Genomic DNA, 14,146 nt, shown 5'->3' on the forward strand with positions numbered 1-14,146 from the left:
TCTGGCAACCTAAAAAAAAAAAAATCCTTACAAAATATGCTAAAAGCGAAAAAGGACACGTGCTCCTTACAGGGTTTCCATGAACGGCAATGCAACAAAATTAAGGACAGGAAATACAGAAATAGTGGAATCTGTACAGCGTTTAACCAAACTGAACTATATATTTAAATGACTGCCTCCCTTACATCCCAAAATAGAATGAAATACAGCTGTCGCAATAGCATCTGAGGACACTTCCTTCCTCTTTGGCCTTGGGGTCAGAACAACTTTGTGCTCGGTACAATTATGGTGCTAAAATGGCAGTCTTGTCCCCAAACAACATCTTCTGAGGTTACTGCTGAAGCACACAGATGAATTTTTAATGCATTTTACCCATGATCAGGCTCTGTGCAAGGTGAAATCCCAAGCACACAGAGAAAGGCTGGTTCCTCATGCGCATCACATCCAGTTCTGTTCCTGTCTTATCTCCTGCAAAGATGCTTTTCATTTGCCTTTCCCAACTATGAGGGAATTCAGTTACTGAGAGCAAAAAGATAGTTAAAACACTACTTTTGTTTAGTGCAGTGTGAGAACTGGCCTTTGGGCCCCAAGTTTGCAACAAAGAACAAAGGATGGTCAGACAAAGCTGCAAAGATCAATCTGTTGTTGTTTGGAATACATTCAGGACATGTACACAAGCTTCGAGTTTTATCACAGCGTCTGACAAAGCAACTGGCATTTCCCTAGCACCACATTTTGCATTTCTGCTCAGTCATGAGCTGTACTTCACCAGCCATGTCACCATAATGTCAATATCCTGTACAAAAACATCTGTGATGTACTGGAGGTAAACAAAACTGTTACAAGTAGACTTTTAGAAAAAAGATCATTTTTGTCAGTGCTAGGCAGAAGGGCAAAGAGTGACAACAATGGCCATTTCCCCAGTGTGCTGGGATCTTAGTAAGATCCCTCTGGCTCTGCTCATCTGTTACTTCTTTTGTAAAATGTATGAGGAATAATTATATCCACTTTTAAAAGCAATTTGACATCTTCATATGAAAAACACTATGGTAATGGCAAATATTTTTATTTTTAGAATGCTTCATCTCTGAAGATGTGTAGGAGTGCCAACAACAATAAAAATAGAAAATCTTATAAAAACCATAGCCAAAAGCAACACAGACCAGTAAATAAATCTGTAAAATATTTGGTGTGGAAATAACATAATCTCTGTGCAACACGCAAAGGCACGTATCTTCACATGGAGCAACCCAAGGAGTGGTTAGTGAAATCTCCAGAATCACCCAAATGTTTTCAAAGTTGCTCTGGCTTTTGCAAACATTCTCCCTCTCATTTAAGCTATTGTTTTTCCAAGAGAATTTGAATTTAAAACATGGTTTTCTTAGCTAAATATAAGTCCATTGTGCACAAACAATGAAAATCTCTTTTAAAAACAATTCTTATTCTACATGCCAAGGGTTATACAATCTCAAATTGCATGAATCCTCCTGCATGGTTTCAGTCAGTAAAAGGACTATTCTGACAATCTAGAAAATCAGGTAAGGATCAGATTTTTAAACCTCCAGCTTTGATTCTATATCTTACTCAAATTCTTTCAGAAATAGAGCCTAAAAGTTATGATTTTTTTTTTTTTTTTGGGGGGGGGAAGGACCTTGAGAACAGATTTAAAACTCTGGAGAATATGCTGCTTTTTATTATTACTAAAAACCATTTTCTCTGGACAGAGATTTCTGCACACAGTGGAAACAAGCTTTGGTGAGAAGCACAAGAAGCCTGGACTAGTGCACAAGAAATTTAGATTGAACCATATTAGCAGAGGAAAGAGAAATTGATTGCTCTGCTTCCAAGATGGAGTCAAAAACTGCTTTCACATTTGTTTTAAGCAATCAGAAGCCATCACAGCTGCCAAAAGCAGCAGTTCAACATTTCCTCCACCACTGGTCTTTCATTCCTGCCCCCACGCATCTCCTTTCTTGTGTCAGCACCAGCATCAGTACAAGCACATGGTCAACAGCTTTTCCAGGCTCTCCTCAAGCAGCAGCTGTTCCACACCCATGATCATTTTTGGTGTACTGCTCTGTGCCTTCACAGCCCCCGCTATGTTTTTGAGATGCAGAGAACTGCATGTCATACTGGCGATGGGGATGCTCCCAGGATTTATGTAAGCAGTAAAATGCTACCCTGTGTCATCTTCTCCATTGCCCTCCTGAGGATACCCAACATTTTGTTGGCTTTTTTAGCTGCTATTGCACACTGAGCCGATGAGTGTGAACTGCCAGTAAGGACTCCAAGGTCTCTTTCCTAATTTATGAGTGCCATGTCCAAGTTCAGCATCATTTAAGCTTAGTTTATATTCTTTTTCTCTAGATGCATTACCTTACGTTAATCTATATTTATCTAGACTAAACCTCACCCAACAACTTTTATGTGCACTCACTCACTTTTGTGAGATTCTTCTAGAGTTCCTCAGCACCAGCACATTGGTTACCCAAAAGGACTTTAATTTTTATTTCTGTTGATTGTGTTGCCTCTCTCTTGGAGCAAGCCAGCAGAGCTGTATTCTTCTAGGAAGGTCTCTGCTCATACAGAATATTCTCAATGATCTTGCTTAGCTTATCTGGCTTTTTTTCCTGGCCTGAAATTCTTCTTGCCACCTAGAAGCTGATAGATACATTAGTGTTTGTTTTTATAGGGGGACTATTGTGATTAATACTTTTATATTACTCACTAGCATATGCTTTTAATAGCAAATGGTAACAAAGGTTCCAACATCCTACAGTTAGAGAAGCAGTTACATACTGCTGCTAGCTAATACCAACATTTATGGTGTGTCCAGCTCAATAACACAATTTCAAAGTGACCTATTAATTGACCACAAGATTTTGAGCATTTTCCTTCTCCTTGTCTCATTTTGCCTTTTCTTACAAAACTTTTATGAGATTAAAGCACCCTGGTCATGAAATTTCCTGGAAAAGATTTTTCAGTGTTTGGTGTTTGCAAAAGTCTGGAAGCAAATTTACACTGGAAGATTTGAAAACCATTCACAAAGGAGCCATGTCCCAAAAGACACATGACCTGGCAACTCCTCCCAGTACCCTGAGCTGTGTAGCCCTCAGACATTTTGTTCCACCTCTTCATCAGCTGACTGTCATGATGGTCAAAGTAATAATATCCGGTGCTTACACAGCAACTCTGCACCAATACTGCTTCAGAAGTGGTTTTTAGAGGGGAAATAGAGCCTTAGAAAAGTGACACATCCATAAATCTCCTGAACCTTGTGCTTATTTCACTGGAGTGCTGTGCACCAAAGTTGGATTTTTCTAAAGCCAGTTCACACTCAGCACATCCTCTGTGTGCTTGGTGTGGAAACTGAGATCATTTGACAGCCTGGCCCAGTGCTTTGGGAATAGGTGGTTATTTAGACACCTGGCCTCATTTCCCAACCCCTTGTGCCATCTCACAACCGTACCCCTGGCCTCTGAAACCTGCTGGGGAAAACTCACATGTATGCTGTGACTGAAAGCAGCGGCATGAAAGCAGCTGGGCAGAAAATGTCATTTTGGTGGCTGCAGCCTCTATGTCATAAGCCATGCCTACCTTCTGCCTTCCAGGAGCATAGAGAAGGCAGGAAAAATCTGCATCCTCAGGTCTCCGTGATCTGTGGGTGGATTAGCTGCAGTGCTGCTTTCCGTTCATATCCATGTCTCCCACGCAGCATGACAGAGTACATGTCTCAGAAGTATGCTGCCTGCACCAGGCAGACTCGCCTCCTCCAGCTGCTGCCTAAAGCTGCCCCTGCCCCTTGCAGACCTCTTGTGAGAAGTTTTTTCAAAGATGAATGCTGTAACTATATTTTCTGTAGTTTAATTTACATCTATTTTATATTTTTTGCAGTTTTGCTTTATCTGAGACATTCCCTCCCCACCACTCTTCCCTTTTTCTTCTCTCCCCACCCCATTATCCAAGGATAAGTGAGAGCTGATTGTAGCTAGTGTACAGTTACATGCTGTCATCCCTACAGACCTTGCAGCCGCCAGCTGTCTTACAACTCCACTGAGTTTCCCTATAGAAGTCATTCTTTCTTCATTCCCTCTGTCTGGCTCTTGCCACTGAAGGATACTGGCTCCCTCCTCAGCCTTCCCAAGTCTGTCCCCAGCCCTAAATTTACTTTTCCATGTTTGGAGAAACTGCAGTGTCCCAACCCAATGCTAACCCACATTCCAGCGGGCTGTTAAGACTAACAACACGTATAAACCAGCAGATCAAATGTATCCTGGAGGATACATATGTGAGCTTGTATTTTGGAACAACCCACAGCTGCCTGAAAACTGTTGGGGGCAAAAAAATGTGTTTGTTTTCCTGAAGAGGAGTGTCCCATCAGCTTCAGCACTCTGAGGGGGCCCAACTGCAGGACACAATAGGACGGGGAAAACAACAGAGCATGGAGTTGGAGCCAATTGAAAATGCAAAGAAACTAGACAAGCAGAACGGGATTATTCAAAGTGGAATTAGAGCAGCGCATGGGGGTGACTGTTTCTCACTGAAAATGCTACTGTGATGACTGTAAAACAGAAGAATCTCATTTTAGCAAAGAGCCAAGGGACAGCACATAAAACAGGCAGCGGGGAGAGATAAAGCAGGGAGTGAGCGTGGTTGATGGAGGCACACGCGCGGTGCCCGGCTGGAGGAATGTCATGGTTTCACTTGTGATTGGCTGGGGAATGGAGGAGTCAGTTTTCACGGGGGCTGATCAAAAAGTTTCCTTCTGCTTTCCGAAGTTGCTGTGTCTGAGCAGGGGCATCGGGAAGAGGAGGCCAGTCATTCGAACATTCCTCAGGCAAGCTACTTAAATGAAATGAGAAGGCTTCTCTATCCAAGGATATACAGCCAAGAACAGACGCTGGGAAGCTGTTTTCCTTCTTTTCTCCCCCAACTCCTCCTGGAGTTGAACAGCTCTCATTTCTGGCATGCGTCTCATCTCTCAGGATACTATGTCACAGTATTCTACTAACTTTGTCTTGCTCCCCATACCAGAGTATCCAGTATTAGACTGTGTGCCCAACAAAATCATCAAGCTCGTGGTACTGGGTGGCAGTAGCGTTGGCAAGACAGGTAAGTCCACAGGTGTAGTTCCATGCTTTTTCTTGCTGCTGTACTTACGAGCTCATTTGCAGCTCAGATAGACCCAAGGCTGTGAAAACTCTTAACTGTGGCAGCTGGGACATTTTAAGTTACTATTTATTTTTTATTTTTTTTAATGCACTGAATAATTTGTGAGGCAGATTTGTTGTCAGTCTGTGTGAGAAGCCAAGGCAAGGTAGCAGTTAAAAGGAGAGGGCACTGTGTTGGGAGCACTGTATTCACAGATGATTCTACCTAGTCTTGTGCAAATGATATAACCCTGTCTAAATTTCCACACCCCAAAAATGGGACCAGTGCTTTTCATTCTCCTGTTATAAAGATATTATGCTCTGCAGACAAATAACAACGTACAAGATGTGTTTTCCTGTATTCTTCTCCACAGGAGAGCAGAAGAAAAGAGGGTAAAGCAAGCACTATTGCTTTTGAATATATGGCTTGTTGTTTCAGAAATTATTAAGGCCAGATCTGTTTTACTATATCTGAGGTTCCCCAGCACTCAGTAAAATGTTTGATTGTTTTGGATTTGAAGCATCCACATTTTCATATTATTTTAAAGTAGTTTGTTGAAGACAGATGCACAGTTAATATCATTTAAGGGTACTAAAAAGCTGACCAAGTATCTACTGTAAGAAATATTATTTTCAGTGAAATCTATCATACAGTTGTTTGCAGAATAAAAACTTTTATTTCGCTATTAACTAAGTGGTTTTGCAAATGATTAGAAATCTGCTGAGATGAAAGCACTACAGGAATACAAGTTACTGTTGCCATGACAGGATTTAAAATGTTATGAAGTGATGGAGAAAAAGCAAAATGTTCTAATCCAGCAGTGTAAGAAAGCACTGCAGGTTCGGGACAGGGCACTGCAACACGACCCATGTGTGCAGAGCACATGCAGCGTGTTTGCTGGATGTGATTAAATATCACTAATGGGTTTCATGAGAAGGACTGAGGGTTTTTAAGGCTGGCAAGAACCATTACATCCACCAGCCTCACTTCTTATATGACACAGAGGTCTTAAATGTGGTATTTAGATTAGTTTCCGTTTACTGGCTTGTTACTCTTTTTCTAAATTGTTTCAAACCAAAGGACAGATTGTTTTACCTGCAATCACAACAAACAAACCTCCCTATCCTACACTGAATCCAAGGGGTAATTTCCAATAGAAGCTGCAAAAAATCTCCGCATTAGGTATCACAGCCTAGCCCCAGATCTTTTTCTGTGAGTGTTGAGAGAAGCATCTGCAGAATAATATGTGAGCAGTTCAGAGATTAACTTGGTTTCATATTCTGCTAACTCTTCCAGTAAGATCTTACATGTGTTCTGCAAAGATTGATCTTGGTTCACGTTAAAGACCCATATTTTCTCCATTGTTTTACAGCCCTGGTTGTGCGCTTTCTCACAAAGAGATTTATTGGAGACTATGAAGCCAATACTGGTGAGTCTGCTTTCTACTGCAGTACTGCAGATAGCTTGAAAGGAATCTTCTCTGTTTTGTGACTGGTGCATATTACAGGAAAGCCCAGCAGTGCTAGATGTCCACAAGGTACATATTTTCAGTTAATAGCCTCAAGCTATGAAAGCTATAAATCAAAGGCTCATTATTTATGATCCTTTTAGCTTTTTTTTTTTTTTTCCAACATGATGGAAAAGGATCAGAGTAAAAGGTTTGCTTGGGGACATACCTATACTAAAATGCAGACTCAAAGAACAACTTGCATGTCGACTAAACCACGGAAACTTGACGCTGCTCTCTCTGCAACCCCAGGGAAGCCAGAGGAATTCCAAAGTGCGTAAAAGGCAGTTCAGAATTTTCCCCTTTTTTTTCAGTGGCTTTTATGACAAGGAAGACTTCCAAATTGAAGTCTTTCCATAAGGCAAGCAAAGTGACCATGCAAATTGCTTCTACTGCATTTCTTTTAATCCTGACTGACACCTCAGAGGATGGGTTCATGTGAACTGTTTAATTCACAGCCTCTGTTCCAAGAAGATGACAACTGTATTGGCCAGTGTTGTAGAAAGGATCTATGTACACTGTGCTCATACCTACTAGCACATCCCACACGTAGGCCATCTCACAGTTTTTGGATGAAGAAGGATGGGACTCAAAGCAGTGGTTGGCTTCACTTTGGAGATGCTGAATTTAGAAAGCTGAGTTAGGAAAGGAGATGGCAGTACAAGACCCCTTTGATCTCTGCCTGTCTGATGAAATACAGTCTGAAAGCTCCTCCTTACAGCTCCCTCTCACTGACCCTAAGTAACCTTGATGGTTGGCTATGCTATTTCTCTTTCTTTTCCTCCATCTCTTCTACGGGAGACTGTACATCAAGTTAGACTTCTGAGCTTTGCGATGGATTGCTGCCAGAGACGTTGCTGAGAACCACATGCTTTTCTCATTAAGCTACCAGCCCAACAGCCATGCTGTAGAAGAAACAAATATGCCAGAAATAGGAAACAGGTGGCAGTGTATTTGTGATCATTCAACCATGCTTCTCCTCCAGTTGGGTAGAAGGCAGAGCACAGTCGGTGTCCGGAAGTACCTGCTCTTTTTTTCTGCAGTGCATTACAGAGTAGGAATAATATGTTGTCTGGTCTTGGTGCAGGGGTGCCGTACCTTCCCATAAAACAGTAACATCTTTTAAGCTTGAAATCTGATGTGTTTTCAAAAAAAAAAAAAAAAAAATCCCAGAAAGGCTATATCACCTCACAGAGTCAGCATTAAAACGTAATATGATAATGTTGGATTCAGATGCAGAAAACTTTGCCATACTAAATTTCTTTATATTGTAAATGTTTCTCTGAGCTCAGACTCTTTTCCACTGGAGTAAAACCACCTGTTTCCTTGAACCAAAGATGATTTTCAGAAGCGATGGCACTACTGTCACTAACTGACCTCCTTGTTAATCTGAATTCCTTACTCTCCAACAGATGAGGTTTCTCTACATTTGAGACAAAGTGCATTGTTTTACATGCAGCAATGACAATTGTATTTGGACAAGACTGAAAGGCTGTCCACAACAGCTGTGGATATAGCATTTCTTGACATATCCATGTGACTTGTACTAAGTTCTAAAGTAAAACAATGATGACATCAATCTCTGAAGCTGTCCTTATCACAACCATGGATAGTTTGTAAGATCAAAACTTCAGTTTTCATTGTCACTTAACCCACATGCCAGTAACAAAATAAAGTTCAAGCCCAGATTAGTGATGGTTTGATTACAACTGGATCAGTCCTAGATGTTTTGAACTAGCACTTGTCCCTGAATATGTGTCATTCAGATTAACCAGAAGTCAGATTCAAAGTGTTCAGTCTTTGGGGGTTCCAACCAAACTCTGACTAAAGTCACACAAACCCCGAAGTGCATCTAGGTGTTTTGTTTACAGTCGCTTACTCTGTTTCCAAAACAAGAATACTTTCCTTTTTAAAAAACTTTCAGAAAAATGCAATAAGCAACAGCTCATTCCTTTTACAGACAACACCTAGATATCCTGGTTTGAGACTAAAAATATATACAGTCCATTTTAGAAAGTTAACAATATGGATTGAAAACCTGAATGAGATTTATACACCCACTTGGACTATTTGATTCAGTACAAATTGCCACCTTTCCCAGATACCATCCTAGGTATACATTCAAAACATCCGGCCACATAGCAAATACAAAACCATTTCAGTAAACAGCCACACAACTACTCTGGTGCCATTTACTTTTCTATACACAGCTGTATATCATAAGCCTCAAAAATCTGAATTTCAACAGTTCCATTTTGCCTTTATGTACTCCTTCTTTGTTACAGTCACTGACTCTAATGATCTTACTTTTCCACCAGGTGCTTTGTATTCAAGAAAGTTCACCATAGATGGGGAGCAGATCTCTCTACAGGTGCAGGATACTCCCTTTGTTTCATTGGAGGTAAAACATCTGCTCGGTGAATTGGTATTTTACAGCACAGTTACTGTCTCTTGTTTGTTGCCAGCACTTCCATCTATAAATAAATCCACTTAGCAAGAAATACACCTGGGCTCAAACACAAATTAAGACTAACAGGGGTACCTTAAGCCCCACCAAAATGAGCCCTTGAAGACGTTAAATCAGGTTCCTTTAACAGTAAGTCAGAATTAAAACAAATCTATTTCAAACACCTTACTGCATCGTAAGCCTAAAGAGCAGTAAAACAATAGTCTGGCTCACTTCTGCCAACTCCTTGATTGTTTTATTTCCTGTCAAATGGTTTCTGTCCCTGCATGGCAGAAAACTCACCTGCCTAGAGACCCAGATGGCTCAGCTTAGACCTTTCTACACACCCAGAATCTCTCTTCTCTAGAAAGGTGTTTCTTTCCAAGGGGCCAGGCCTCATAGCAGTTGTCATTTACAACTAGTGTACTTTCCTTACTTTTAAAAAAAATATTTTATTTATTCCTGATTTTTAAGGTGTTAGCATTTATCTACACCCCTCTTTCTATTAGTGTTTTAGATATTCTAGATTTAATATTTGACTAGGAACTTGTTTCTAGAAATATTTTTCCAAGCAGAATCTAACTAAGAGTAAGATGTGGGGTTTTTTGCTTCACGTGTAGAACAAGAGGATGCAAGTAGTGTCAAAGCAGCAGGAGATTAAATGAAATTTGTTTTTACATGAATGGTGGAAATCTCATGAGAGTAATAATTCCTACAGAATAGCTGAGATTTCATGATAAAATTAGGTATCCTCTTGTCACCATCAAACGTAAACTTCTAGGTTTGGTCTTAACCTCAGTCTAAGCTTTGACTTGACCAAATACAAGTCTGGATGGGAACACCACCTTCTCTCATCCTCTTTCAGGCTAGCCCCAGACAGCTTTATATACCGTATTTTGTCTGCACAGACCCATGTGTGCATGGGTTCATTTCTGTGCTGTACAACTGTTCCATCCTGAGCTTACAGAACATGATAAGCAAAGCTCTCACAGCCTCAGCTTCTATTTTCTCTGATAGCTGGAAGCAGATCTAAGCAGAAATCTTTGTCAAAGTTCCACACTCTCTGCTCCTGCTGGGGGTGTGCAGAGCAGAGGAGAGGACTCCTCATTTACTCTGGACACTAAAAAGCAAACAAAAGCTGCTATGGAAGTCCTCCAAATATTCAAGTGGGCCTTAATAGTACAAAGGCCCTATGCCAGCTTGCTCAGAGAGGACCTGGAAAGAGAAGCTGTTGGTGGTGATTAGGCATAATTGGGTCTGCATGATAAACACTTAACAAAGGGAATCCCCTCTCTATCCCATGGAGAAAGGAGGGAGTAAATGAATTTAATTCCCTCTTTCACACCAGATATATGTTAATTTTCTGGTTTCTCTGTCTTAGTTAAGACTGTGACCTAAAGTTCTGCGACTGTAGCCAGAGCTCCACAAAAATTAGTAATGCCAGCAGCTGAAGTTTGTTAGTCAGAAACAATTTTAATTAGTTAGGAAGGAGTTTCATTTTCTTTGTCCCAATCAAAGGTCTGGACTGTTTCAACAGTTCCCACAGACGTGCTTATCTTAGCCTTTATCTCTGTTTGCATCAAGTGATGTATCTGAAATCATTTGAAGGGACTGTTCCTGAACAGGACTTGTTAAGACTGAGAATAGGTTGGATTTTCTGTTAAAATTCTTAAGGAAAAGAGTTCGTTGCACTCTGCAGGCTGAGTACAGTGTTTCAGGAGGAAGTCATGTGGAATCTCTCAGGGATTCTAGCCACACTGGAAATGTTAATGTTTAAAAGAGAAACAGAAGCAAACAGATAACTGGTTTTCTTAGGTGATTCATTGCTGCTTGGTCTATACATGGCAAATGACTGTGTGTTTCAAAATTCATTCTGGAACAGAGATTTCCATTTAAAAAGTAGCCCATTAGCCTTTGATTTTCCTGAATAAAGCATTCCGTTGGGGATTATCCATCCATCTCACTACTGGGTGGGCCTAGCTGGGGTAACTGAGAATTTCAGCTCATTAGGGCTCTCTGAATGTAAACCTTCTCCAAAAACATTTTCAAACGCTTGCCAGAGCAATTAGTTCTTTTTCTCAATGAAAGGAGTTTGCTGGTGAAAAGAGGCTAGCAGGACATGAAGGGTGGCTAATTATCTACAGATTGGATACAACCCAGACACCAACAGTGCCAACTGCCCTTCTTCCCACAGTCTGCCCTGTCCTGGCTTGAATTCACTCTTATTAACCTTTTAAACAAGGCTGCTAGTGAGGATCCCTCTTCATTCTGTGTGCAACTCTGTTGGGTTTTTGGGTTTGAAGGTTTTGGGGACGGAGAGGAGTGATAAGAGCATCTGTTAAACAGTTTTACTGCTAACAGGAGTTAGTGTTACTATGAGCTGGCAAGGGCAAAGACTGACTAGGTATGATGAGCCAGTGTCTCTATGGGCAATATTGAATTTTTTACAAAGAGCAGTTAGTTAGCAGAACTCCTGTTGAAAGCTGTAAGCCTAATTCATACTCTGAGCCTTCAGAAATTCTGCTTCCTTCTTCTCACAGAAGAGCTTTGTTGGTAGTCCGTTTTTTACTGTCTGATTTACCATAAAATAATTGATCAGTTTTACTCATTCTTTTCCACTTCTGCTTCCTGAAGTTAGGCTTTGTAATTCATATTTAGGTGTCTAAATAAAAGTGATCTGTTTTGGGAGATTGCTGGGCAAACACAAATTCTGTTAAAATGAATGTGAATGGCAGATATATATTCTATAGATAAATAGATAATGGAACATATGTTCTAATAGTCTTACTGAAGTTGAAGATTTCTTGAATAGAATTTAGTAATAATAAAGTTTTGGCTCTGGATTCATGATGTTGAACTCCCCCTACAATACACAAAACCTTCTAATTCCTACCAGCTTCATCAAGAGCTGAATCCTGAATATGCATAATGCCTTGCTGGATATGAAAGAAATTACAAATTTCCAGAAAGCCTGTTAATATTCTTACAAACCAAGCATACTGGCAGTAACTGCAGCAGTGATCTCCCTATCTGGTTGGGTTACACGCCAGCATGGAAAACAAAGAGTAGAGGATTAGCTGAAAATAGCTTCATCTTGAAAAGTGAGCTGGTCTCTTTTCAAGTCCCACAATATTGTATTCAGTTTTATATTCCCAGTGCTGGTGATTGTTATGGCTGTCTGAGTAGGAGTCGTGATGGACTGAACAAATGTGTGACCAGCAAAACAGTAATATAAACCGATTGCTGCTCTACAAATGAGCAATGAGATTTCACCTCATTTTCAGTTCCAGTAAGTGGTAACAAAAATTTGTAACAAATTGCTTTTTTAAGTAACTTTGCCTCTGACTATCTGGAGACTTACATTGCAGAAAAACCTGTCAGGCTTCACCAGAGTTAGTGAGAACCCCCGTCCATGGAGACATTGAATACAGAATTAGAAAAAGCCCTAAAAAACCATCTTGGGGGACAACTATTCACTTGCAGCAGTGTGACTAGCCTGCTGAATTTTATAATGCTCTTACCATGCCCATCACAATTTTATCCACAATAAAAGCACAGGTTTCTGTCACATTTCTTTAGTACAATGGAATACAGAACAAACTTTCCAGTATCAGTATTTTGGCTGCTCTGTTCTTTTCAACTCATTTCAAATGACCCCTCTCCACTCCACATTACTGCTTACCTGTAATAGGTTACTGACACAGTGGAAGTTTCTCCTGTCTCTGATACATACCTTGTCAGTCAGAGTGGTTTCTGCCTGTAAATTGAGAAACAGCCACACATTAAAACAAAGCTCAGTGCTGTATGACTGTTTGCTCTGTCTGCTCCCTATTCTCAGTTTTCTAATCTCACACCTCTTGGTTTTGACGGCAGGATGACACTGACAGTATATGCTGCCAAGAGCAGATAAACCGTTCAATCTACTGGGCAGATGGCTTCGTTTTTGTTTACTCCATCACAGACTATGAGAGCTACCGAGTCATCCGTCCCCTACACCAGCACATCCGCAAGATTCACCCGAATGCTAACATTCCTCTGCTTCTGATGGCAAACAAAGGAGACCTCCTGCGAGCCAGGCAGGTGTCCTCCAAAGAAGGACTCCAGCTGGCCAGTGAACTGGGAGGTACTTACTATGAAGTCTCAGCCCGGGAGAACTGTGAGGGAGTGCATGAAGCCTTCCAGCAGCTTTGCCAGGAGGTCAGCAGGATGATTGGGAGTTGCAATGGAGAGAAACGAAGAGGCCTCCACCTTGTCCGACCCAAGTCTCCAAATATGCAGGACTTAAAGAGACGTTTGAAACAGGCTCTGACTTCCAAAGGGAAATCCGCCACTACACTTTGATGTAGCCAACAGTATTTTTTTTCCACAGCCCTGAAAAAAAGGCAAGAAAAGCTGGTAATAAGGGGCATCGCTGAAATTCAGCAATCAGGCTGTGTGAGAGGTTCCTTCATTGTATCTTTACATCTTCCTTAAAAACCCTGTGCTCATTCAGCAAAGGAACTTACACAATTTGCTCTTTGGGGCAAGAATTTGGAAACTGTGATTTAAAAAAGAGATTGTCCCAAGTTATTTCGTTTTTGAAAGGGACATAGTCAAATAGTTTAGGCTTAAAATATGGATTTTATTAATGAAAAGAATTAAAACCTACTTTTAAGAGAAGTGACTTCTCTTGTGGATGGTTGTATTCCCAAACATAGGCAATGAGCTACAGCAAGACATGGGGAGAGTGACATGAGCTATACTGAGCAATCAAAATTTACCAGATTTACCTAGTCCCAAGACTGGAAAATAAAGGCAAAAAGTAATTGAAGAGCGTAAATAGTGAAAAGTAGTTATTGAAAGCTTTTAAATTGCAGTTTAGAAAGTGTTCCTAGCAACTTGGGGAGAGATTTGCTCATACGCAAGCTTACAGTGTCTCTTTAAAGGGAGATTTTTTCAAAATCTCTATTTTCTCAGATTATTTTTCTTTAAACACATGTTGAGTGTTTCTGAAAGTGATTACATGGGCAAAATACATACTTGTAAGCAGCATTTTGTAGTCA

At 40.6% G+C, this 14,146-nt stretch overlaps 1 protein-coding gene across 1 annotated transcript; it reads left to right on the forward strand.

The window, feature by feature from the left end:
• The first annotated feature begins 4,778 nt into the window (after nucleotides 1–4,778).
• On the forward strand, nucleotides 4,779–13,755 carry LOC104519474 (ras-like protein family member 11A-like). Its single transcript, XM_010165505.2, has 4 exons — nucleotides 4,779–5,112; nucleotides 6,524–6,580; nucleotides 8,977–9,059; nucleotides 12,978–13,755. The coding sequence occupies exons 1-4, from the start codon at nucleotides 4,968–4,970 to the stop codon at nucleotides 13,443–13,445; spliced, it is 753 nt and encodes a 250-aa protein (XP_010163807.1). The 5' UTR covers nucleotides 4,779–4,967; the 3' UTR covers nucleotides 13,446–13,755.
• The last annotated feature ends 391 nt before the right edge of the window (nucleotides 13,756–14,146 follow it).

This window comes from Antrostomus carolinensis, unplaced genomic scaffold (genome assembly GCF_000700745.2).
Source record: "Antrostomus carolinensis isolate BGI_N321 unplaced genomic scaffold, ASM70074v2 scaffold25383, whole genome shotgun sequence".
NCBI lineage: Eukaryota > Metazoa > Chordata > Aves > Caprimulgiformes > Caprimulgidae > Antrostomus > Antrostomus carolinensis.